Source organism: Mixophyes fleayi, chromosome 9, assembly GCF_038048845.1.
Source record: "Mixophyes fleayi isolate aMixFle1 chromosome 9, aMixFle1.hap1, whole genome shotgun sequence".
Taxonomy (NCBI): domain Eukaryota; kingdom Metazoa; phylum Chordata; class Amphibia; order Anura; family Limnodynastidae; genus Mixophyes; species Mixophyes fleayi.
This window is the reverse complement of record NC_134410.1, coordinates 89393100-89420845: the sequence shown is the minus strand read 5'-3', so window position 1 is coordinate 89420845 and position 27746 is coordinate 89393100. Positions and strand designations below refer to the sequence as shown.

The following is a 27746-nucleotide window of genomic DNA, read 5'->3' as shown; positions in this document are numbered from 1 at the left end:
AACAGGAGAATCAGCAGATGGTGAGAGGATGCTAGAGGAAAGTCTATGACTAGCAGCAACAGGTTATGAGTAAAACAATATGAACACGAGGATCTTGATGGACGTGAAGACGTGAGGAAAGTCAGTGGTCTGCGTACAGCAAGTTGTACCACTGCTATAGTGAGAGGAATGTCCAGGGATAGATAGGAGATAGTGAAGTCAGTGGTCTGCGTACAGCAAGTTGTACCACTGCTTGTAATGATGGGACAGGTTCCAGGTGCAAGTAGGTAACGGGGAAGTCAGTGGTCTGCGTATAGCAAGTTGTACCACTGCATATATAGGTGAGTATAGGCACTAGGGTAGATGAATGGAGCATCGAAGGTAACACGGAGAGCACAAGGAACTTGATTCCAATGGTATATATAATACAATAGCAAATGACTAGCGCTGCTTGGAGATACAAAGTCACTACTGAGATCCAGGACATATGAGACAAAGTCAATAGCATATATAACTTCGTGAGATAGAGGACTCCGTAGATGAGCAGAACACAGTCCAAGCGGATATGCAATAAACTGGTAAAGTCAATAAAAGATAAGCATACCGCGGTTCAGTTGAGCAGGCTGTCACGAGAGAAACACAGGGATAGCTGAGCGGCTGAACGCCGACACGAGTAGAGACCACAGGAGAGTGGTAGCCGTAATCCGTATCTGTGAAGCACACAGACAGAGAACATAACACGAGAGGAGCAATGATGATTCTTGCGGAGGTCAGCAGGTATAGTAGACACGATGAAACACAGGAGAGTTGAAGCGGTCTGGCAACCGGCAATGCAGTAGTCAGGTATCAGCTAGGACTGAAGACACGATGAAACACAGGAGAGTTGAAGCGGTCTGGAAACCGGCAGTGCAGTAGCGATGAATCAGCTGGAACTGAAGACACGATGAAACACAGGAGAGTTGAAGTGGTCTGGAAACCGGCAGTGCAGTAGCGATGAATCAGCTGGAACTGAAGACACGATGAAACACAGGAGAGTTGAAGCGGTCTGGAAACCGGTAATGCAGTAGCGAGGAATCAGCTGGAGCTGAAGACACGATGAAACACAGGAACACCTTCAGAGACTCACAGGGAATGAGACTCCAAGATCAGGCAACGAGGTATTGACCACAGGTGCTTTAAATAGGGAGTGTTGCCTGATCAGCCAATTAACTAAAAGCAACAGGTCTAAAGAGTTCATAGAGGCTGCGCATGCGCAGACCATCAGGATGGCAGGCGGCCATGGTTCCTAACAACGGGAGAAGAGGCACTCACAGTCCGGTGAGTGACAATCTGGCTGAGTGAGTAAAGCCAAGTATCCCCATGACGACCAGTCACCAGAAGCCAATCACAAGCGTGTGTTATTTTCATTGCTGTTAAATACTTTTCTGAATGTTTGTCCATAGTTCAATTGTTATATTATGTTATATAATACAACTATTAATTGTCACACTTTATAATGTCCCAGAAACACAGTTGTCAGAAAATGTTTCACTGCGATCATAACAGCCATTACCTCTGTGGACCTAGAGGTATAAAGGCACTGAATGGCCAGCTCCAAACTCTTTGGTGCCTAAACTGTACTTACCAAGGAACGACCTTTCTCTACCCAGCTCTTCCCATTGGCCCTGTTGCACTTCTGCAAACACTATCTTGCTCGCAGAGACCCTTGCTCTTTGGCAGAAATCTAGATGCATCTGTACAAATAGAGGAACACCAAAGAGAATTTTGAATTGTGCCTCTGCCCTTTTGCTCTCTGTAAATAAAGCATTGTGGCTTCCACCATGTGAAGAAAGGGCAGAATGACTGTAACGGAGGCTGTGCCCCTATAACATGTTTTTCTTTTCGGTATTTCAAGAAACAGCAAAAAAATTCTTAAACAACTCGGGTGTAATGCTACCAAGAGGACTCTTTACAAAGACATCGGCTCATCTCATACTTCAAGAAATTTCCCTTACAGGTAAATTGTACAAATATATCTGTATGTGTACCAGACTTCATGCTTTTTAGTTGTTAACCTCATGTGTAATTTTTGTAATTAAAAGAGACAATAGAAAATAGCAGGAAAAGTGAATTTGCACGAATCAAGTGAAACCAAGCTTTCCTTACATTTTACACATGATATCAAATTCTAGTTTACATTTAGTTAGTACATTATACAAAATGACAGCTAGAATCTGATTGGTTGCTATAGGCAACATCTCCACTTTTTCATACCCGCAGTTTAATAAATATATCCCCAAGTTTATTACTCTAATTATGTTTATTATGCACATAGAAGCATGTGTCTGAATGTGTTCTGTTTTATCAACCATTCACTGTCAAATCCTAGTGGCTAGTGTAGAGTACATATCCCATAAGAATGATAACTATGACTGAATGGGTTAATTATGAGGTCTGGCTGGGGAACGCTTTCTACACTAGCCGCCATAACTGGGGTTTTAGTTTCACAAAAACTACTAGATTGGGGGTCTTCTTTCTTCACTAGACACCATGATTTGCAATTTGTTTCCTCAATTGGAGTTTGCTTTCTACACTAGCTACAGAACTTGGGTTTGTTTTGTTCACTAGCTAGCATAATTGGAGGTCTGCTTTCTGTACTAGTTATTGGATGGGTGTTCTATTTTGTACATCAAACATCAGTTTTTGGGATCTTTTTTAGGATCCTACAGTAGCGAATTAGGATTGGGAATATCATTTGCACACTAGCACATATTGGGTTCTGCTTTTTACACTAGCCATCAGTATTTGGGATTTGCTTTTTACACTAGCCACCAGGATTTGGATTAATTTTTCTACACTAGCCATTAGTATTTGGGATTTACTTTTCACACTAGCCACCAGGAATTGGATTAATTTTCTACACTAGCCATCAGATTTGGAGTTCTGTCTGCTACACTAGCCACCAGTATTTGGCATCTACTTTCTAAGCTACTGCACATTTATATACAGTATGTAAACCTGATCACACAGTGCATTTCTTCAAAGCAAGTATACCACCTCCTTGTAGAGGAGTGAAAAAGAGTATATGGACATAATTTGTTAAAGATAAACAGTTATATATTGTTGTCAAATAATGTCTTTACTTGATCTTTAAGAACGGTTCTTGTTTCATTTCACTGGAAGGGTAAAATGGGGTGAAATATTTTCTCTTACTATTATCTAAACAATGCTTGTTTTTTGAACTATGCGATGTCCTCTCAAATCATCTTTGGCAGTAGAGTCATACTGGGTTTGGAAGACTATATAACATGGAGCAAATATAATTCATGATTATTTTGATTTTCTCAGCAGCTCAAGACGATAAATCTTTTGAAGCCGCTTCACAATCCTGCCGGCACCCTATCCATCAGTGGAATTATAATAGCCCCTTGGCCCATATGCAGAATATGAGTTATCAAGATGGCCATCTCAAAATACTCCAAGATGGAAAATACTATGTTTATTCTCAAATTTATTTCCGATACCCTCAGAACCAGAATCCCAGTAATCCTCAGGACCAAAAGTCCACTAATTTAGGACAGCAGCTGGTACAATGTGTAAATAAAAAAACAGCCTATGCTACACCAATTTTGCTTCTCAAAGGGGTTGGAACAAAGTGCTGGGCACCCAATGCACAATACGGACTCCACTCTGTGCACCAGGCAGGCATTTTTGAGTTGAGGTTTGGGGATGAGGTGTTTGTAACAGTTTCCTCTCTTGATATGCTTTATGCTGATGAAACTTCCAGCTTCTTTGGGGCTTTCAGACTGGATGCATGAAACTCCCACAGGAAACTCAACATAAAGTCTAAAGGTTCCAGGAAGGAAACTACTTGTTGATGTTTCAGTCATGGTATACTCTTCCTGCATTACAGAAAATTACAAGTTTCACACTGATAACTTCATAATTACATGAAAGTGTACAATCACTGGTTTATGCAGTAAAGGGAAATAGATAACATCATACTACTGGAATCATACCTGTCAGTGAATCGTAGTGTGCATTTAGGAGCTTCTGCTATAGAATTTATCATACAACTTCTACTGGAAACGTGAGAGTTATTTGAAGATAATCAGCATTTCTGCAGTTTCTATTAAAACAAAATACTGTATGTAGAATGGACATTCAAATCACTTGAATTTCATATACATAATATCAGGGACTTTAACTTGCAAGAAGTTGAGCCTTTCATTTAACCGGTTGTAGGGAATGTAAAAGTATCTTTGTAGCCCAATCCAAATGGATATAAGCAAATACCACAGAAGAGTAAGTTAACAGATATATTGCATGATTGTCATGCATTTCCAGAACATGCAGAAGATATTGTTAACTGTTGTTAAGTCTTAGAACATGTTGTTATGGACCTTTTCATTTTGCCTGTCCACCTCGAAAATCACTGCTAGTTTTTCCCCTGTTTCACTGGCATTGTCGGTAACAATAGTTAAGCTTTAGTGGATCAAATTATTATTTTGGGCAACTTCAATATCACTTTGACCTGTGGGTGCATGCCTATGACCAATCAAAATGGAAGTATCTTTAATGCCGTGAAGGCTATTCTGTTTTGTTACAGCTGCAGTGTTTGATTATTTTCATTTAATTGTAATCAATTCAAAATCCAGTAAAAAAGTAGAAGAAAAAGATTAAGGGGTATATTTACTAAATTGCAAGTTTGAAAAAGAGGAGATGTTGCCTATAGCAGCCAATCAAATTCAATTATTTAGTACATTCTACAAAATGATAGCTAGAATCTGATTGGTTATCTCCACATTTTCAATCCCGCAGTTTAGTAAATATACCGCCAACACTGTAAAATCTCATTCTTTTCTTATATTTTACACCAGTGATTTTTGTTAATAGCAAAATAATAAGGAAAAAATACATGGGATAAAAATAAAGTTATTGTGCAAACTTCCCATCCTCAATGTCAATAAAAGAAATAAAACATAATACTAATAAAAGGGACCTGAAATACGCAGGCTAAATCAAGTAAGGATTTTTTTCCTGCTCTCAACTTACATTTTTGTACATGAAGAAATCAAGTGCCATTGCAGGATTTAGTTTTAGATTTATGATTAAATGTAGCCTCATATCTTAATGAATAATTTAATAAACTGCAGGTTTGAAAAAGTGGAGATGTTGCCTATAGCAACCAATCAGATTCTAGTTATCATTCATTTAGTACATTCTACAAAATGACAGCTACAATCTGATTGGTTGCTATAGGCCACACTTCCACTTTTTCAAACCCACAGTTTAATAAATATACCCCTTAGTGTCAAGGTCTAGTAATGATTGGCATTTAGACACTCATTTTGAATATACAGTCAAGGAGCAATGTGTGATTTCAAAGGCAGCATACTTTCACCTGCATATAGCTGCACATCATGAGTTTGTTTAAAGACACATTACATTTGAGGCAGTCACATATTTCATATGAAATATACATTGTTTCATATGTGACTTTCTAATTGTTAATTCTGTGTAATTACTTTGATCATTTTAATACTGTAATTTCAATAATTGTGGTGTCAATAGTTGTGTGGAAAAATACAGCAAAATATGAAATTTGTTTGCAAGTTTGCTGCTCTCGTATATGAAGGATTTTGTACTTTATGAATAAACTTTATAAGACTCGGTTCTATTTTGTTACAAACTTATTACTTAGTATTTGTTTAATACAATTGCAAAAACATTTCTGAAACAGGGTGGAGGTCAGAAATCAAGGGAAAGATGGGGCAGGATAAGGGTAGCATAAAATTGTACTTGATAATTACACAGGTGCCACTTGAAACATTGATTCCGTCCACCTTTTATTATGGTAATTCAGTGCCGCCTTTAATTAACTAGTCTCAGAACGAACAAACAAACTATTCCATATACAGTAATCTCTACATTTAGTCAGCAGGACATGTTCATTGCCAGCATCGGCTGAAAAGACCATAACTCTGTAAACTCTATAGAGATTGTGATCGTGAGTGCATAAACACTACATGATTGGAAAGTGATTGAAACAAGATTATTAAACAGTACGAGCAACCAATTGAAACGACAATTGGCACTTTGAAATGATTGTCGTTCAATGTGTGATTATACACACTAGCGAGATTTGTGGCTATACAGTCATTTATCGGGTGATTGGCACAATAATCGGCTGAAGAACCTCCACTGTGTACCGAGCCTAACACCCTCACTCCTCTCCACTGCCCAACACTCTTGTCACATCCAGGACATTCCCCTGATCCCAGATTGCAGGCTCCTTACTGCACCATGTCTAATACCTGTACCTGCCTGATGCAGCACTGCAACTTAGTGGTTAGCACTTCTGCCTCACAGCACTGGGGTCATGAGTTCAATTCCTGACCATGGCCTTATCTGTGTAGAGTTTGTAAGTTCTTCCTGGGTTTGCGTGGGTTTCCTCCGGGTACTCTGGTTTCCTCCCACACTCCAAAAATATACTGGTAGGTTAATTGGCTGCTTTCAAATTGACCTTAGTCTGTCTGTCTGTGTGTGTGTATGTTATGGAATTTAGACTGTAAGCTCCAATGGGGCAGGGACTTATGTGAGTCAGTTCTCTGTACCACGCTGTGGAATTAGTGCACTATATAAATAGCTGATGATGATGATGCTATCCTTTCTCACCATGATTGACAATCACTGCTCCTTATATGCAGGCCAAAGGGGGCACCTTCTTGCAATCAAGGTGGAGCAATGACTGGGATGGTCTGTGCTAAACCCTTGTTAGCCTCAATATAAATAGGCAGAGGAGGAATGTTGGTGTATTTGGGCGTCACTTGAAACATGGACCCACTCACTCAAGTTAACTGAATCCTGTCTGGAATAAGACCTAAGTGTACTTTTAAGTGATGCCCATTATTAAAGATAGATTTTTTAAAATAGTTTGTTTTTTTTTTACTTTTTTAAACAGCTTTTTGTACCGTGCAACTGATTTGTACACTTGCAATAACAACTTGTTTGGCAGATGTAGATGGCTGTCAGTGTAAAAAAATCTGTCTCACAAATGGAAACATTATTTGTTGCTTCTTGCTTGGAGAATGATACCTGATCTCAGAGTGAGAGCTAGTCAGTCACATACCTACCTCAGTGGTCATGTGATGGTAAATTGAGAGAGGCAAACTATAAATCCTTAATAACAGCTTGAATCACAATTTTGCATTGGATATGTGATTGTTAGGGCTGACAAAAAATGTTGACAGTAAGACAGTTCCACTGAGATACTAATCAAGATTCTTCTTGCACTGGTTTTATTTCCTACGTGAAGAAAATATCCACCACTCCAGCCTGAAGTTGTGTGTTTTGCATTGAGGAAAGACATCATTTTTTTAAAAATGAATTTGGTTTATTATTTAGGGTTTAATCATGAACATTAAACAGTTTTGACTTTATTGATTGCTATAATACTAGGTGGAAAAGCCTGTGAGACAGTTGCACTTTATGCCATGCACTTTAATATGTGGAATAATTAAAGCTGGGGACACACTACAGAAAATTTCTCCTGGTGCGATATCGGTAATGATTTTACCTATGACTGAAAGTCCCTATCAGCATGCCGATTCACGAGTACACACCTTCACGATTTTACATGATTTACCTTCAGATCTGTGCTGTTCATCTGTCATAATCATCTGCTGAAAAGATTATGACTCTGTTAACTCTATGGAGATTTGCTACACTGCTGGTCGAGAGTGCATACACACTTCAATGGCAAAACATTGTTCCATCATTTTTAGAGATTTTTAGTCCGTTTATAAAATCAAATCAAAAGATACAATGTGCTTTGGTATGGTATTTGTTAACACACAGCTCTGTGGTAGAACATATAATCTACCACTAGGGGCACCATGGCAGAGGTTGCTAGTTTGAAATCATCTCTCATGTAGGAAACACAGATGATGGATGATGTCACTGGTATTTCCTGCTATCACTGGGAAACTTATGACACATGGGAATGAGAGAGGGAAAAAAGCACTATAAAATCTATATCATTGGCCACCTAAGCTTGGGACAGACTATGAGGTACATTTTGTGTTATTGGTAGTAAAAGAGTTAAGTGGCTGGTCCAGTAATTAGAATAGGCCAACCGCAGCATGAAGTACCTGTTCTGACCCTTAAAGTTAACAGCATATGTTGATTTTACCTGGCCACTCAGTGTCAAATGCTAACTTCAGGAACCGAAAAACTGGCAATCACCACATTTAGCTGCAGGGTTGTATAGCGAGCTCTACAGCAAATGAATAGGTCACCAAAAGTGTAAAATGGTAATACTAGGACTCAAACGATTGATTAGCCAATTTGTTACCCAAAACAGGGCAATCACACCATTAACAAGTTTACAGCAAATGCATTTGGTCCTTTTAAGCAGTTAGAACAGGTTACCCAGCATGTCGACTTTCCTCTTTAGTGTGCTACCAGAGGTACTGCTGTTATACCTGGACAGTTTCTCCTTGCCTTCAAAGTATTAATCTCTCATCATCTGATCTGCATAGTGATCACCTGTGTCTTGCCTTTTCCATCAGCCTAGTGCCAGTTCGTTTGTCGTTGCTGCTGCTGGTTTCTGTGATACTCCTGTTTGGATCCTGACCTCATCCTGGCATTTGAACCTGTGGCTGGATCACTTATAAATAACTTATGGTATACATTTATTTAAAGGTAATAGTGCAGGGCGCTTATTTATATAATTGCAAATGTACTTATTTTTGATATTGTGGGTATGTTGCTGACACCAGAGGAAGAAATTTGTTTGTTTTATCTTTGCTAGAGGAAATGCAGGATTTCTGAGGTGTGTGTGTATATATATATATATATATATATATATATATATATATTATAGCAGCCATGGGAGGCCTGGGACTCACCTGACACAAGTTGGAATTAATTAATGTAAAGAATGGGGTGCAAGAGTCATGGTACTTACATTGTATAAACAAAAACAGACATAGATCCTCTGCACTCACCATGTAGAGACTGGGGTGCAAGACGGAGTTGCCCACATTGTATAGACAAGAAAACAGGGATACTCTGCACGCTCCAAACACATAATGCTGTACCAAGTACTGTTCTATATTAAAAATGGAATGTTAGTTCCACATATTGCAATATATGTTAAGCTGACCAACTCACGCCAAAGTCTTCCCATTCTGGTCAGTCCTAACATGATCAAATGCTATGCTATTTTATCTGGGCTTAAGGCTTAAATGCACACAATGTGGGCAACCCCCTCTTGCACCCCAGATTTCCTATGTCCAAAATAAGATGCAGGAAATCACAGCAAGTTTTAGGATATCACAGATAAGTGTAAATATTGTTAGCTTTGCATTGCATGTAAATCCATGTTTGGGTGAACAAATTGCATCCTGATTCGAAAAATAGCTCAGACCTCAAGGGGGCTGGCTTACCCTGTTAGGCTGTGTTCAAATCTGTATAAAAGCAGCACTGACTTGTATTGAAAATTGTTCTTCATGTTTCATCTGACCTCCTCCCCGGTACCTTTAACCATGGTGAGCAAATAAACATCACTTGCTTCAAAAACCTGCTTGGTAACTTCTCTATCCCTGTGACCTACAGATTAGACACAAAATCTAATCGGTTCCCTGCTGTTTCTAAGGTTTGGACCCAGCATTCAGTACCAATGGCATATAAAAAAGGGAAAGATCAAAAAAGGGCTCCCTGTCACAGCTGCCTAATACCTCAATAAATGCCACTACATTCAATTATCACAAATAATACAATACAGGTATACAGGCGCATATAACAAGTTCACCACAGAGTAGAAAAGTCCATAAAATGTCCACGTGAATCAAACACTTCTTATAAGTCCAATCACATAATCTTCTTTACAGATGATATCGAGAAGCAGATGTCCTATGGAAGGACTTAATTTTGTCTTTTATAAACTCTCCAAATATTGCAATCCGTGGAGATTAGAAAAGAGAGGATAAATGTATCGAATTAGTATTTCAACTAACAAACAAACCACTCTTCCTTAATCCCTTATCCAAAGAAACATATATCCACTTCACCGTGTATAAATTACGGATGCCTTGACAAAGACCCCAGAGACGGGGTTGAAACGCGTCGGTTAACACAGATCCGCCCACTCGACAGCAGTGTTACACGAGCCGGAGGAGAGAGGACTGTCTATTCCGCGATTCTGGCTGAATCGTGCCATTTAGCGGTGGCTGCAGCGAGATGCGGGAGATTTGCCAGCTCTGACCCGAATTTCGGGAGTCTCCCGGACATTCCAGGAGAGTTGGCAAGTATGAGATATATAGCAGGCCAGGGTGGTCTTGGCAACTATAAAGTAGCCCTTAAATTTGGGTCTGTCCCTATAGGCTGTTTAAAACACCTTTTTTTTTATTTGTGTTTTGCTGTATTGCACAGAAGTTTAAGATTACATATGGGAATGTGAAAATCTTGTTGACTGCAGCCATGCATCATTCACAATAATTTTGCAGCTCTGATGTGCTGCAATTAAATGGACCTGGCAAATGTTAGCTATTTTTTTTTTAAAATTCAAATATTTTTATTCAATTTTTTATACAGTACAGAAAAAAAAAGTGAACAAAACAAAGCATAGTTCTAGTGTACATTTAAAATCACACTTGATAAATATGCATGTAAAAAGTAAAACATAACAAACAGTGCAAAGTAGGCTGCTATCCACAGATCATTAATGTGGTGCATTAAATTAATTATATCCCTCTACTTCAATTGTCCTCATTGCTATAGGGGAACTGAGCTAACCATAGGAAAGTTGCGGAGTAAGTGCTCTGGTCGGCAACAACTAGGAGTTAGGCATCTATTCTGTGGGAGGGCAAAGAAGATAATGAGTAAATAGACCCTCAATCAGGATCGAAATCTGCAGCCAAGGACTGCACTGCATATCTTGACTTTGCATATCTGGCCCACATCTTATAGTATCTTAGCATATAATTTCGGGATTCATACGTAAACCTTTCATGTCCCACAGCATCGTTAACCAGGGCCACCCAGCTATCAAAGTCAGGAGCTGAGGTATACCCCGGTAGGCCCCGACCCCTGATGGCTCCCTTCTTCTTTGGTGGGGGGAGCAGGTACTTTTAAAAAAAAAATGTGAAAAAAGTAAAAAAAAAATAATAATAATAATACTCACGTGATCGTGGTGCACCTCCTCCACCCGCTCTGTTCACACTGAATGTCGGGTGTGACGGTATAATTTATTTAGGAGCTGCGCAGAGTGGAGCAAGAAAGAAGACAGAAGAAAGAAACCAATAAGAAGGTAAGAAAAGGAACGGAGGCACGGGGAGGAAAGCAGGAAGGGGGAAAAGCAGCATGACACAGAGTGATGAAGGGGGGGAGAAGCAGAGTGATGAAAAGGGGAGCGGCAGCATACAACAGTGATAAAAGGGGAGAGAAGAATCATGGCAAAGTGATGAAAAGGGGGGGTAGCATGACACAGTAATGAAAAGGGGGGAGCAGCAAGACACAGAGTGATGAAAGGGGGGAGCAGCAAGACAAAGAGTGATGAAAGGGGGGGAAGCAGCTTGGCACGGAGTGATGAAAGGGGGGGAGCAGCATGACACATAGTGATTAAAGGGTGGGGAGCAGCATGGCACAGAGTGAAGGGGGAGCAGGATGGCACAGTGATGAAGGGGGGGTGCAGGATGGCACAGGGTGATGAAGGGGGGAGCAAAAACAGCATGGCACAGGGTGATGAAGGGGGGAGCAAAAGCAGCATGGCACAGTGTCACTCACCGGACTGTGAGTGCCATTTCTCCTGTGTTCAGGAATCGTGGCCGTCCGCCATCCTGAGGGTCTGCACATGTGCAGCCATTATGAATCCTTCAGTACCTGTTGCTTTTAATTAATTGGATGATCAGGCAACCCTCCCTATTTAAACCACCTTTGATCATTACCTAGTTGCCTGATCTTGGAGTCTCATTCCCCATGAGTCTCTGAAGGTGTTCCTGTGTTTCCTCGTGTATTCAGCTCCAGCTGATTCCTGTCTACTACGATTGTGGTTTCCAGACCACTTCAACTCTCCTGTGTTCGTCGTGTCTGCACTCAGCTGATTCCTATCTGCTACTGCTGCCGGATTCCAGACCGCCTCAACTCTCCTGTGTTCAGCGTGTCTGCTCTCCGCTGCCTCCGTTACTACTGCCGGGTTCCAGACCGTCTCAACTCTCCTGTGTTCATTGTGTCAGCTCTCCACTGATTCCTATCTGCTACTGCTGCCGGATTCCAGACCGCCTCAACTCTCCTGTGTTCAGCGTGTCTGCTCTCCGCTGCCTCCGTTACTACTGCTGGGTTCCAGACCGTCTCAACTCTCCTGTGTTCATCGTGTCAGCTCTCCACTGATTCCTATCTGCTACTGCTGCCGGATTCCAGACCGTCTCTACTCTCCTGTGTTCAGCGTGTCTCCCCACCGCTGCCTTCGCTACTACTGCCGGATTCCAGACCGCCTCTACTCTCCTGTGTTCAGCGTGTCTCCCCTCCGCTGTCTCCGCTACTACTGCCGGATACCAGACAGCCTCAACTCTTCCGTGTTCATCATGTTTCCAGTTTTACTTACTACTGCTTCCTGAGTATTGCTCCTTTGATTACCTTTCGTGCGCTGCACCAACCTGATTACCGCTTCCATCCTCCAGTGGTCTCTCCTCCTGCCGGCGTTCAGCCGTTCAGGTATCCCTGCACTTCTCCTTGACAGCCTGCTCTCCTGAACCGCGGTATGCATACTTTCCATTGACTTTGCTATTGTATTGCATATCCGTCTGGACTGTGTTGTGTTCATCTCCGGAGTCTTCCATCTACTGAAGCTATTTGACTTTGTTTCCTATTACCTGGATCTCTATAGTGACTTTGTATACTTCAAGCAGCGCTTGTCAGTTATTATTGTATTGTGGTTGTCATCGTGGGATCAAGTTCCGTGTGCCCTCCGTGTATTCTCTGTATTCCATTCATCTCCTCGTGCCCCTCCTCACATATATATATAGCAGTGGTACAACTTGCTGAACGCAGACCACTGACTCCTGTTTCCCATTGGCACCAGTTTCAAGTATCCTCTCACATAAGCAGTGGTACAACTTGCTGTACGCAGACCACTGACTTCCCCGTTACCTACTTGCACCTGGAACCCATTCCTTCACTATAGACAGTGGTACAACTTGCTATACGCAGACCACTGACTTTCACTACCTCCTCTCTACTCCTGGACATTCCTCCTCACTAGAGCAGTGGTACAACTTGCTGTACGCAGACCACTGACTCTTCTCACGTTTACTTGTCCATCTGGTTCCTCGTGTTCATACATCTAAGTCATTACCAGTTGCTGCTAGTCATAGACTTTCCTTGAGCATTCTCTCACCATCTGCTGATTCTCCTGTTCCGTTGTCACACTGCTACCAGAGGACCACAGTACCAGCTATATTACTCTGGTAAGAACATCATCTGGTGATATCCTGGGCAAAGACTCCTAGTGCCCGTGACACACAGAGTGATGAAGGGGGGAGCAAAAGCAGCATGGCAGAGGGTGATGAAGGGGGGAGCAAAATTGAATGTGGGTCTGAGTTTGAGGAGCATGAGGTCTATTTTGTCACACATTGCACCAGCTAAACCTGTTTTCACCTGTTTCCCTCTTTCTGCATTCATTTGCTGGGCTGAACTGAGCAGTGTGGAAGTCAAATAATTGGATGAAGTAAACCAAATTAATTAATATTGTTTTACTGTGCGATTGCGATTAGCATACCACGTGACATGACACAAACGCATGGGATAATAACACACACATTTACATTCGCACTTACACTTGTAAATAATACACATTTATTAAAGCTCCAATTCACACTTATTTATTAGTAAAATGTAGATCGTTTATACATAAATGATAATATATTAAAAGTATCTAATGCTCAGGACATAGGAAATGTATCATGTTTGGTGTCATTTTGATCTGCACATTACCATCTCTTATCCGCTACTTTCGGCTTTGCGATCGCTTCCTGCGATCAATAGTTATGGAAGATAAAAGATTGAATGATCAAAATAACATTGTGTTTTAAGTTTGTTTAGAACTGGTTTGGGTCAGTTTCCTTAAACATCACATGTGTTCAGCAGTTGGGGGTGAGGTGGTGACTCCTAATCAGAGGAATCCTTTGAATTAGCCTATGATCAGTAGCCAACTGGAACATCATTAACCCTGAACCAATGAAGATCCCTAGACGTGATGCTTGTGTACATAGTGACATCATCAGTAGTTTTTTGTTGTACTGAAACTGTACATATATGCAAGCCTCTTCCCCAGCTGGCTCTCTGATCCTGATTACATATGACCATGACTGTATCCCCTGGGCCTGGGTGAGCTGTTTATACTTTCCTGCTTTATGTAACATCTTTAATGCATAATAATGGCTTGCTGTAAATCCTGCTATATTTTTGCAATTGAATATCTTTGTGTTTTAGAACCACAATAATCGCATTGGACAATGTTTTATTGGTAAGAGATAAAATTACTTTAATAATTTGGGAGCAAGAAAAGACACTACATTGCTCAAGGATCTGCAAAACCTTTCGGTTTGCCAACAAAGGGTGGGACGTCCTATACTGGTGAGAACGCAAATATTTCTATGCTTTTATATCATCCAGTGTTTCTAAACCGAATATCCGCTTTGTGTAATCTATGGGGGTGCTTGTGAGAACTTAGGCACAGAAAAAAAAAAATGTTTCTTTTCATGTCATTTTTGCGATTTAAACGTGGTTTGTTTGCTTAGCATATGCATATGTGTTCCTGTGTTGCAGTATGTTTAAACAGTTGTATTGATAGATAGTACTGTTGTATTTTATAGTGCAATGCATTGTTAAAACCTCTGAGAAGTGTTACGAGCCGCAACGGTGTCCATAGCCGGCCGTCTCTTTGACGACCGGGACATCACTTACGGGTCCGACTAGGGCAACCCGGAAATTGTGTGATTGTAAAGATAAAATTGATTTACTGTTGAAAGAGATATGGAGAAAGGTTCTGTTTGAAAAGAGAACAGGTTATAAAGAGATGCCGGAGTATACGTGGTATACTGTGAAACGAAAACAAGGGTTTTTCGTCACAATCCCAATAGTAGTCGCAAAGTTTATTGATCGCTAGTATCTAAATGCGGTGCGATCAGACCACATGGTTGAGCGTGCAGCCGTGATTGTGACTTGGAATTGTGGGAGGAAATATGCTGGCAAGGCTGGTATTAGTAAATATTTAGTGCTGACCAAGTTGATATTTATGTTCTCCGAGTTTCTGTGTTAGGGACCTCGCTGGGTACGCTGACAATTGCGTGTATTGTTTAGTAGTACATAGTGGAGAAGAATTGAGTGGACGCAGCTTGTGTAATTCGTCCATGGCCCTTTTACACATGGGTGCTAAACAAGCGTTAGATATAGTCGATAAATAGACCCGATAGGGTCTGTGTTTGTAAGTAGAGAAGTGTAAGGTAAGTATATAGTAGCATACCATAAAGTTATGTATGTATTTTCATACAGTAAAGGTAAGTATACAAGAGTGTACTGTGATCAGTGGGTCAAGATGACCAATGAATGTGCAAAACCCCTTTTCCATGGTTGCTAATATTTAGCAAGGGGTACTGAGTAAAAGTTACAAATGAAAATGTTTGTGAAAACTGAGAATTAAGCTGACTGTTTAAAACTGTGGCAAATGTAAGGGAACATGTGGCAGGATAGTGTGCATAGCGAAAAGTAGCAAGCGAGTGCATGCAGGAAAGTATAAACCGAATAAAATAAAGAAAAACTTAGAAAAATAGCAAATATAACTGATAATCTGTATTAAGTGTGTAATTGTTCAGGTTTAAAGATAAGTAACGTAAATGTATATTTTTTTTGTGTTTGTTCTTGTTGTGTGAAATAAAACCCCAGAAGGCAGTAATTGAAACTTGTGAGACCTGTTTTTCAAACAGTCTGTAGAAGCCTTTCTTTCCATTCCATTATTAGTAGGTGAGAGATAGCCATTGTGTCAAGACAAATGGTCTTAGTTAATTGACCCTGACTGCAATGCGGCTATATAACCATAGAACAAGACAAAAGATTTTAGATAACCGTTGCTAGGGTATTTTCCTGCATAAGAAATAGTTGCCACCAAGGAATGAATGCAGTCTGAGTCTTTTTTTTCTTTTTTGTGTTTCTATTGAAAGTAAAGAAATGAAAATGTTTTGATACTAATTTTTTTTTTTAACTGTTTATTTTGAAAAATAGCCAACATATACAGATAACAATCAACAATTAATACATTAATTGGTAAAAGACAAAAACAGAGAGCGGTACCTGTCATGGGCGTATGTCAAAGAAGCTAAAAATACTTGAGTTGGGAATATATAACATAGCCAGATGTTGTCAATAAACAGACAGGTGAGTATACAATTGTTATCCAGAACACTCAAGAAACTATAACATTTTATAACAATATAATGTGGGGATGGGATGGGGAGGGAGGGGGCACTGGTCGCCACCGAAACTGAAAGAAAAAGAGGACACACTTCCCAATTATACGCACAGTTCCTTGCCCCTATCTTTCCCTTTTTAAGAAGAGAAACAAATAACTAGAAAAGGGGCCCTACGCGTTTCAATGGAGATTACTACTTAGATTCTCTGGGAAGGGAAGCAGCATCAAGAGCCAAGAGTAAGGCCACTTATGAACGTAGGGAGTCTTTTTAGGAGAAAGGAATTGGTGCAAGAGGTATGGGGTTATAAGTAAAGCCAAGGAGCCCAAACCTGGTGAAATTTATCATCCGTATCATGTAGGTGGTATGTAATCTATTCCATCCGGGCAATGAACCAAATATAAGATCGCAGGGCCACCAGAGTGGGGGGTTCAGCTTGTTTCCAAGACTTAGCTACTAGGCATCGCGCAGCAGCCAGGACATGAGAGGCCAATTTCGCAGACTGTCTATCATCATCAATCAGTGGGTAACAGAGAAGAAAAGACCATGGGTCTTTCCGGACAGGGCACGAAAGGAGGGAGGAGAGGAGGGTCCTAACTCGATCCCAGAAGGAGGATATTTTAGGACAGGACCACCAAATATGCAAAAAGGAGCCCGTCTGGCCACAACCCCGCCAACATAATGGAGAGCTAGAGGGGAACATTTTAGTGAGTTTATCAGGTGTATAGTACCATCTAAAGTATACTTTATATGCGATCTCCTTTACCAAAGTGGAAATAGAGCTGGTGGCAACTTGGTCCCTTATGATTTCCCAATAGTCCTCCTTTGGGGGGGGGGCCCAGATCTCTCTCCCATTCCCTCTACCACCCGGGGGCAAAATTACATTGAGAATCAGGCTGTAGATAGAGGAGATCATACCCCTACCCAAGGGTGAGAAGAGACATAGAGATTCAAAGGGAGACCTAAGAGGGGGGAGAGGAGCCCCCCGGAGGAGAGAGCCCACAAAGTGTCGTAAATTGGAAATACTCGTAGAATTTAGGATGGAGCCTTGGATATTTAGAGCGTAGGCCATCCCAGGAGATAAAGGCCCCCTGAGATAGTAGGTCTCCAACAAAACAAATTCCCGCAGTGACCCAGGGACCATAGAAAGCAGAGGAGAGGCCAGGAGAAAAGGCAGGGTTACCCCAAAGAGGTAGGACAGGAAGAGAGGACACTGGTATCTTGAGATGGGGACAGCAGGTCTCCCATATTGCAGCTGAGAATAGAAGGGTAGGGCATTGGGAAGTGAGGGGAGATCTAGTTTGTTTTGTGAGACCCCATATACAGGACAAAATTGGAAAATTAAGATAAGCGGATTCGATGTCAACCCACGATAGTGCCGCGGGGGGAGCAAAGGAGGCTACGATCTGGCTCAGATTAGCCGCCCAATAGTATATTTTCAAATCCGGGAAACCTCTACCACCACCTCTGGTGGGTCTTTTTAAGAGAGCCAACTTAATCCTGGGAGACCGGCCGTTCCAGATAAACCTAGAGAGGTATTTTTGGATAGATGCCAGATCCGAAAGGGGAACTCGGACAGGAAGGGTCTGGAAATAATAAAGGAGCTTAGGAAGGAGGTTCATCTTGACAGAGATGATCCTGCCCAGCCACAAAATGATCAGTGAGCGCCAGGAGAGCAATTCAGATTTGATCTTAGCAAAGAGGGCCGGGTAGTTCTCTCGGTAGAGGGAATCATAGGAGTCTGTAATGAAGATACCTAAGTATTTAATTTTCTTTCTCTAACACCGAAAGTTAAAGCGGGAGGTGAGTACCAGTCCTTCAGGGGAGGGAATATTAAGGAGGAGAGCTTCCGATTTTGTAATGTTGATCTTGTACCCCGAGAGGTGACCATAATGATGTAGTATGCTAAAGAGTCCAGAAAGAGACTTCTCAGGTTGCAGGAGAGTCAGAAGGACATCGTCCGCAAAGAGAGAGAGCTTACTCTCCAGTTTCCCCGTCCGCACACCCTGTATGTTCGGGCAGGCCCGGATTGAGGCTGCAAGAGGTTCTATAACAAGGGCAAAGATGAGAGGAGACAGGGGGCATCCCTGGCGTGTACCGTTAGATATGGCGATAAGGTCAGAGGGAGAGCCTTTGATCATGACTCTTGCGGAGGGTCGAGAATATAAGGCTTGAATACCCGTGAGGAGGTTGCCCGAAATCCCAAACGCCGACAAGGCCTGGAACATAAAGCTCCAGGAGATCCTGTCAAAAGCCTTCTCGGCATCAAGGGAGAGAACAATGGCCGGGGTCTTCCTGGTATTAATGATATGAATCAGATCAACGACTCTCCTGGTGTTGTCTCTGGCCTGACGCCCCGGTATAAAGCCAACTTGGTCATAATGTATAAGGGAGGGAAGGACCGAATTTAGTCTATTGGCCAAAATTTTTGCATATAATTTGACATCTATATTAAGCAGGGAGATAGGGCGATAACTGGCGCAGTCATGCACATCTTTACCCTCTTTATGAATGACGGAGATCCGAGCTTCCAAGGAATCCCGAGACCAGGAACCCCCTGTCAGGACTGAGTTGAATAGGGTGTGCAAGCGGGGAACCAGGAGGCCAGCAAACTTCTTATAGTACACAGCAGTAAAGCCGTCTGGCCCCGGAGCCTTTCCTGTTTTCTAAAACTTTATGGTTTGTACAATTTCATCACTAGTAATCTCAGCCCCCAGAAGAGTACTAGCCTGTGGAGAGCGTTTCGGAAGCTTAGCAGAGGAAAGAAAAGATTCAATCAGCTGCGAGTGTTGTTGGGAGACTAAGGGATCGGACGGTTGGGGCAGGTTGTAGAGTTTAGTGTAATAGGATTGGAAGGCAGCTTGAATCCGTTGAGGGTCATAGTGTAAAGTTCCATCGGAGTCCCTGATAGCCAGGAGATTCCGGGCCGCTATCCTAGCTCTAAGTTTGGTGGCCAACAATCTATCGGCCTTATCGCCCTTTTCGTAGTACCGCTGATTGAGCCACTTCAGATTGTTGGCAACTTGGTGAGATAGCAGGAGATTTAATTCACCACGGACAGAGGCAATTTCCTGGAGAACCAAGGGATCAGGGTTCAATTTGTGCCGTTGCTCTAAGGCTCTCAGCGAGTCCGTCAATTGGATAGTTTTAGCTAAACGGGAACGCTTAGTCCGAGCCGCTAAAGCAATAAGATGACCCCGTATTACAGCCTTATGGGCGTCCCAGAGAGTCATAGGAGAGATCTCAGGGGTATCATTGATCTCAAAGTATTCAGAGAGAAGAGAATTTAGGTGGGTTATGGTTTCTTTATCATGTAGGAGTGATTCGTTGATTCTCCAGGTTGCTCTAGGAGGGCGGTGAGCAAGGGAAGTGAGTACAGCAAAGACAGGAGCATGGTCTGACCAGGTAACAGGGAAAATTTGGGAAGAGCAAAGTTTAAGAGTGAGGTCGTGGCTGAGCAGGATCATGTCAATCCGGGAGTAGGTATTATGCGGAGGAGAAAAAAAGGTATAGTCCCTGGCCAGAGGGTCCAATACTCTCCATGAGTGATATAAATTATGGAGTTTTAGAAAAGCCTGCAAGGCAGCTGTGATGTGGGCATCTCTCCTCGAGGGAGAAGAGGAGGGGCTTATGGAACGGTCTATAGTTGGGGCTAGGACTGCGTTGAAGTCTCCAGCGACCATAAGTTCACCCTGACGAACACGCGCTAACAAAGAACCCAGTTTATTGAAGAACTTATGCTGGCCGGTATTGGGTGCATAGAGGTTCATAGAGGGTACAGGGGAGATTATTCAGAGTGCCTATGAGGATCAGGAATCTACCTTCCTTATCTTTATGAGAGTCATGTAGCTCAAAATTTAAGTGGCGTGCAAAACAGAATTGCTACACCTCGATTTTTCTGCCTAAGGTCACATGCATGAAATGTCAGAGGAAATTTTCTGGAGCGAAGCTCGGGGTGGTTGCTGGTTCTGGTGCCACAAGACCCAACAGGACAAAGTGAGTTTCTTGTAGGAATATCAGGTCTCCTTTAAGAGATTTAAGAGAGGAATGGAGTTTAGCTCGCTTCTGGGGGGAGTTGAGGCCCTTGACATTATAGGAGATAAGGTTAAGGGTCATAGGAAGATCAATGATGGGAGCGCTAGAGACCAGAAGAGGGAAGAGATGTCAGCGGAGCGGAGAAAAAAAGGAAGAATGTACAGGAACTGAGCTGATAAGTGGTGACCAGTGAGGAGAAGGAGGAAAGGGAGGGGCGAACCAAAGGTTAAGGTTACAAGGGGATCGACACAGAGGGCCAATGTCCACTTGTTGCAAATGCTGGTAAAGGATAGGACGTGATGGACGAGCCATCAGGGGGGCCAGCGTAGAGCCCTAGGCTCTAAGGGGGGTGGTAGACTAGAAGCAACCACAAAAGAAGGCGGAGGGCCGGGGAACCCAGGAAGGGAGCCCGAGAGACCAATTTAGTGTATAAGACCTATTGAGGAGGAGGGGAGTGGGGAGGATACATGGAGAATACTGACTCCAATGGTAGGGGAGGGAAAGGGGGAATGCATGGATGGAGGAAACAGAGGCAATAATTATCATCAAAAAACATATTATATGAGGTAGGAGGTAGCTCAATAATACTAGGCATATCGTAGTAGGCACATGTGAGGTTATCAGGTGTGGCCCAATAAGAGAGCTATCAAAAGAGAATCAAATAGACAACATAATAACCGTAAATGCAACATAAAGACAATTAAAATAAAACATCACCGCAGCTTGTCGGAGGCGAAAGCAGGAACTGTAGCTTGTGTATCATCAGTACCTCGTCCCACCTAGAAGGAGAAACAATAACCCGCCTTCCCAAGGGGTAGGCAGGAACAAGGCAACAGGTAGTATAAGGCATTATTGTGTCCGGTGCCATCATTATAGTGTTAGTGTAGTAGACAACGAATTCTGCGGACATGGGAGTCTTGAATTCTATGTCCCAATTATAGAACTATGTCCGGAAGTTGTAAGGGCCACATCAAGACCCATAGATGGTAGTGCGGCCGCACTTTTGAAGAAGAAGCAGGGATGGGAGATTGTCGGTCAGGGATCCGCAGATTGCGGTTTGGAGTGGTGAGGGACAGTTGACCAGTCTCTGCGCGAAGGCCTTTGTGCTCTCGGTGTGGCGGGGCCCGGCACATTAGCAAGGACTTGAGAAGCTCCAGGGGAGGCTTGTTGATTCAGACCGATCTTTCGTAGGAGGTCCCATGCTTCGCCTAGACTTTTGACTGACAGTTGCTGGTTCTGGTGCCACAAATAGAGACGGAAGGGGAACCCCCAGCGATATCTAATGTTGTTCTCTCTGAGGATTAAGGTGACAGGCTGGAGTTCCCGTCTCCGAGATAAGGTGGTGGGAGAGAGGTCTTGGAAGATTTGAAGGGTGTATCCTTCATAGGATAAGGAAGGAAGCTTTCTAGCCGCTTGCAGGACAGCCTCTTTGGTCGTGAAATAATGAAGACGGAGGATAACGTCTCTAGGTGAAGATTGATCCGATGGACGAGGTTTAAGAGCCCTGTGGGCTCTATCCAGCAGGAATTGATCTTCAGGGACTTCTGGAGCAAGTTGGGAGAATAGTTTCCGGAGATAGGAGTCCAGGTGTACCGATTCAACGGATTCTGGGACGCCTTTAATTCGGAGGTTATTTCTCCGGGCTCTATTGTCCATATCTTCTTGATGTTCATGGATATTATCGAGCTCCTGGCGGATTTGAGTTAGATTATCAGTCGTAGTTTCTTGACTCGAGACGACCTCATCCATCTTCCTCTCAATATGGTCCGTGCGAGAACCTAGCGAGGTCACCTCTGATCTTAGAATATGAAGAGCGTGCTGGACTTCAGCATGGACCGAAGAACGAAGCTCCTTCATTTCTTTGATCAAGGAGAGGAAGTCTTTTTTAGTAACTGGAGCGGAGGCATCTTCATCAGAGTCAGAATCCTCAGCAGAGGCCGCTTGTTCCATTCCAGAGACTGAGGCGGACTTATTAGGTTAATATTGATGGATACCCTTCGAATGAAGTTTTTTGTTTTTCGGCATAGCTAAGCAGAGTAGGGTCAAAGATGAAGGAGGATTCGGGGAAGGTAGGTCAAATACAGCAACGTTTCGAGCAGAAAATTAGATCAGAAAAGGCCCCTCGGGATTGAGGTAACCGTTACATCACATTTACATAGGAGATGGGGACCCCAGCCATCCTCTGGGGGCCAGATGTGAAGTTAAAACATACGTACAGACTCTTGTATGTAGAGCAGCTCGGGCAGGTGTAAGAAGACGCTTCTAGTTGCGTCCAAACGTGTTGTTTATGATGGTACCTCCAATTTGAATTGTCGCACACAATATACAAGCTCAGCAAGCAGCCACTAGATGGCAGACAAATCTCAGATCCCAGTGGGTGTATTGGAGAATTGCAGCCTGTTCTACCTCTCTTCTTACGGTAGCAGACTGATGGGGCCTGGTGTTAGTAATAGACAGGCAGACAGGGCAAGAAGAGGGAGCCAGGGAAGACCCCGAAGACAAGTTGGGATGGGTTCAGAGCTCAAGGAGCATAAAAAGTATATTTATAACAGGGCTCAGGACCTAGCCCGCAGAGCTCGGACCTCTGTGCCCACAGATTGTAGAGAAGGGTTGGGGGATAGTACACTTACCACTCCAGGGGGAATTCAGTGCGCTCGAGCAGCACCTGATCAGACCGGGGGTCCGTATGCCGCAAACCGGAAGTGTGGCTTGGAGGGTGCCAGAGACCGCGGCTGAAGAGCAGGAGGAGGCCGCAGGTGATGAAGGCACCGGTTCCTGCTACAGTTGCTCTGCGCTGGAGGTCCAGGAACACCGCCGGGGAGAGGGTGGAAGTCAGATCCTCTTCCACTATTTGTCCGCCGACCGGATGTTTAACCCCGGAAAACCGGAAGTCAGTCGGGCCGGCTAGGAGCAGCACTGGAGGTAGCGGCCAGAGAGGAGGGAGAAGGCCTCGGCCAGCCGGTGGGACCACCGGCAAGCACCAGGTAAGGCGCTCGTTCCGATCCTCGGTGGGGCCAGTCTTCAGCAGATCACGGGGGAGGAGGAATAGATGCGGCCAGTTGGACCCGAAATTGAGGTCGTGGCAGGCCTCCGAAGTGCAGGACAGAGAGGGGATCAGTATATGAAACTGGGCTAAGCACAAGGTTGCTAGCGGGGAGTTTTTAAATGCAGGAATAAACTCCGGTCCTGGGCCGCTTGCTACTAGGGATTAGGCCTCGCTCCGATGACTCGAGCAGACTGCCAGGTTGGATATCCCGGCTTGAATCCCTCTGAAGCCAGAAGTTATAACTGTATCACCAGCCCAATTAGTGGTGATATTTGGCTTGAATTACTCTGATTTTTTGGGGTTTTTAGAGGTAAAGTTGAGGAGCGCCGGCAAAGCACATCTAACCAACGTGGAGTCCAAGCCACGCCCTTGATACTAATTTTAATTTTCCTCTTTTGTAGACAAGGACAGCCAGAGATATATTTAGTAATTATAGTGATTGCAGGAGAAATACAAATTCCCTTAAAAGACAATGGGTCATTGTGACACTCTTTCTTATAACTGTGGTGGCCTATGATAACTTATTTGGTTGAGATTTATTATTTAAAATGAAGTGTGTATATACTCTGCTTCTAATGTTGTTTTTATGTATTCCAGGAAGACACACATGGGAGATAGAGTATGCATTACAAAGGGTTCATTTTGCTCTTCTCTATTATATTCACGAGTCTATTGCAAGGTATATGTCACGATGAGAATGCAGCTACATGCAGATATTGGCACTGCTACACTAGGAGGCGCGGAGTCTAACATGCCGCCAGTCTTCACCAGGGATCCCCGCCAGGAAGTTTGGATTTCGCGTCAAGCGACGTGCAGGTCGCGGCCCTCCCAGGAAGCTATCCGCGAGGCAGTGATGAGAATTGTGGTCATACAGGCTGTGGTCTGGCAACGTGCAGGCAAACAAGGTACAGAATCAGAATCCAAAGAGTAATCAGCAAGCCAAGGATCAATCCAGAGAGAGTGGTATAAGGCAGAAGGGTAATCCAAAACGAGGTCAAAAGGGAGCCGGGTCGGTACACAGGAAATCAACTGGATATACTGGAACATGGAACTCTGGAGGCTAGGTAAACTAGTTAGTCTGGCACCCTAAGGGTGTCAGAGCCATCTTTAAATAGGGAGGAGACAGTTATCATTGATGGACAGTGAGCCGCAGTCAGACGCACTGACCGCCGACAGGGAGTCCCGCATCGCGTCCCGTTGCTGTGGCAACGGCGAACATGCGCCTGACGACCCCCGGAAGGAGCGTCTCCGGTGCCTAGCAACGGAGCTCTCCGTCAGCGGAAGACATCCATCCCCGGCCAGCGGGGAGGCACAAGGACGGCGTCTGACAGTATATAGTTATTGTGATCAGAAGATACCAGGCTCCTTATGAGCTGATGGACGACACTGAATTGGATGGGTGATGTAACTCCCTGTTAAGTTTAATAAGAATGGGGGAGAGGTCATAGATTAGTTAAGTGTCAAGGGGATTAGTGGAATAGTTGAGAGCCAATTCCTCATAGTGCCAGGGATGGATCTACCACTAGGCAACCTAGGCACTTGCCTAGGGCCCAATGGTCCCCAGGGGGCCCGGCAGCAAGGCGGATGGTGGGGTATGCCAGCCAATAAAAAAAATATTGTGTCCGAGGGAGAAAAAAACAACTTAAAAAAAAAAAAAATCACATGATTGCAGCGGCCCCCGGCAGCCTCCTCCCTGCTCCGTTGCGTTCCACAGAATGTCGGGGTGAGTCACGCCTTCTGACGTCATCATGTGCGACATCATATTCAGAGAAGACTCATTGTGGAGCGGAAAGGAGCAGCGCATGCGACGGGGCAAGAAAGAAGACAAAACAGAACAGAAGATGAGAAAACAGAAAGAAGAAAACAGAAGAGAAGAAAGCAATAGAACAGTATGCAAACTAGCGAAGGCACAATGGCACACTATGATAAAGGGTAAACAAGTTGTTTCAAACACAATTATGAAGGGGCACAGTGGTGATGTGAAGGGGCCCAAAGGTGATATGAGGGGCACCATGGTGATGTGAAGGGGCACAGAGGTGATATTGTGAAGGAGCAAAAGTGGCACTGAAGGGACATAGTGTTATGATGGAGGGACAAAAGTAACAATGAAGGGGCAAATGTGTTATTGTGAAGGGGCACAGTGTGATGAATGAGGGACAAAAGTTACAAGGGGCACATCCTTGGATTTATGCCTATTATTCTTGCAAACAACTTAATAAGCATTTCTGTCCTGACTTAAATACTTATTAGGTTGTTTTGACCAAACTCCTTAAAAAACTGGACTGCTCTGTAATTATTTAGTGTTGCCTTTTTCTGTAGGAGGGTGGCCTAACTCTTTTCACATGCTAGGTACGCCCCCAACAATGCAAGTCACGCCCCCAATGGTATGGCAATCCCTCCTTTTGTGGCACATAGCTTCCCTTCTACTCAGCTATAGGGGTATATGGTCTGCTTTTCTGTTTGTCTGCAAATCCTTTCGTTATTATTATTCTTTGGTGTCTTATTTCCCGTTCTTTACATCTCTAACTGTCAGTATCTCATTCTTTTCTTATAAAGAGATACAAAATACACAGACACTGTCCCAAATGCTTATAGGCAACCTCAATATTTTAGGACATGAGGTTGCAAGGTTACAAAGGTGCAATACTGGAGATATTGTCTCACCCATGGGGCTAAAACATTTTTGACAACGGACAGAATTAGGGGTACACACACTACACTGACATAGTCACGAAGGTAGCTAAGGGTTTTGTTTTTATAGAAGCTACTGATTTTAAGCAGGAGTTTTGTTGTGGAAATGCTATTCATGTTTTATAGATTGCATGTGGTATCTGCCTTTTGTCTCCTGAGCAAAGTGTACTAAGTGTGCCTCTAGATGCACAAAGGGTGGAAGGAGACAGGAGACGAGCTGAAGGTGAATTACGTAGGTATACAAATATGCATCTCTGTGTGGAACATTTGAATAAGATTTTTTCCACAAGACTTGACATAAGTCAAACCCTTTAGAAAATGTAAAATTTTCTTGTTTTTATATTTTTCATAGTTAGATAGACATGTACTGAATAGTGTTATTATAATTGACGAAGGTGCTATAAAAATTGACCCCTTTGCCCCCCTCTCTAAGCCAGGCAGCTGAACATGAGGGATTGAAAATGGCATGTGAGTTGGCAGAAATTAAATCAGTTGATATACATTGCTTTTGAGTAGCACACTCGCATTACATGGAGGACTTGTGACAGTGACACAGTTACCAAATGTAGTAGCTGTAATTTAAGTTAAAGCTTACACACATGACTTTAATAACAAGGATAGAGCTGTCAAGTGGGCAGCAGGTTTAAATAAGACAACCAACAAATCAATGTCACATAAATTAGTTAAAATATAAGATTTGTGTTCCCTGCAGGAAAAAGCGGTCTAGAAAGTGAAGGGATGTGGTCAGGAGTCCTCTGGACCATGGAGAGATGGACAAGGTAGGCCTGTGGCTCCCAGAGTGTATCTTCCAGGCCTAGCTGAGACAGCACATGGTCTGACTAAACTGGGTAAAGAAGGTATGTGCAAGCTGGTAAGAGCATACTAGTACATAGTAGGAAGGCAATGTCCTGCCTTGCTTGATTGAGAGAAAATGTCAGTAAGACAATACCAATAGAGCCATCCCATACCCCTCCTACAGATGGACTTTCTCCAGGTAAAACATATCAGTTTCATCCAATTGCCACCTTGCAGGAATCTCAAGTACAGTCAGGTCCATAAATATTGGGACATCAACACAATTCTCATATTTTGGGCTCTATACACCACCACAATGGATTTGAGATGAAACAAACAAGTTGTGCTTTAACTGCAGACTTTCAGCTTTAATTTGAGGGTATTTACATCCTAATCAGGTGAACGGTGTAGGAATTACAACGGTTTCTATATGTGCCTCCCACTTTTTAAGGGACCAAAAGTAATGGGACAATCGACTCAAAACCTATTTCATGGACATGTGTGGACTATTCCTTCGTTATTTCATCATCAATTAAGCAGGTAAAAGGTCTGGAGTTGATTCTAGGTGTGACATTTGCATTTGGAATATGTTGCTGTCGACTCTATAAGATCAAAAGAGCTGTCACTATCAGTGAAGCAAGCCATCACTAGGCTGAAAAATCAAAACAAACCCATCAGAGAGATAGCAAAAACATTAGGTGTGGCCAAATCAACTGTTTGGAACATTCTTAAAAAGAAAGAACGCACTGGAGAGC

General features: G+C 43.1%; 2 protein-coding genes across 3 annotated transcripts in view; one reads left to right on the top strand and one right to left on the bottom strand.

Moving 5' to 3' along the window:
- Nucleotides 1-5635, top strand: part of LOC142100818 (tumor necrosis factor ligand superfamily member 10-like) — an 84369-nt gene extending 78734 nt beyond the window's left edge. Inside the window, exons 4-5 of one of the 2 annotated variants that reach the window (XM_075184651.1) lie at nucleotides 1874-1975; nucleotides 3310-5635. In XM_075184651.1, the coding sequence (XP_075040752.1) occupies nucleotides 1874-1975; nucleotides 3310-3776 (569 nt within the window). In that variant the 3' untranslated portion in view covers nucleotides 3777-5635. Of the gene's footprint in view, nucleotides 1-1873; nucleotides 1976-3306 lie in introns of both variants that reach the window. The other variant, XM_075184650.1, reaches the window with a different exon arrangement.
- LOC142100820 (adenosine deaminase domain-containing protein 2-like) overlaps nucleotides 1-27746 on the bottom strand; it is a 1209653-nt gene that overhangs the window by 180554 nt on the left and 1001353 nt on the right. The window lies entirely within an intron of this gene.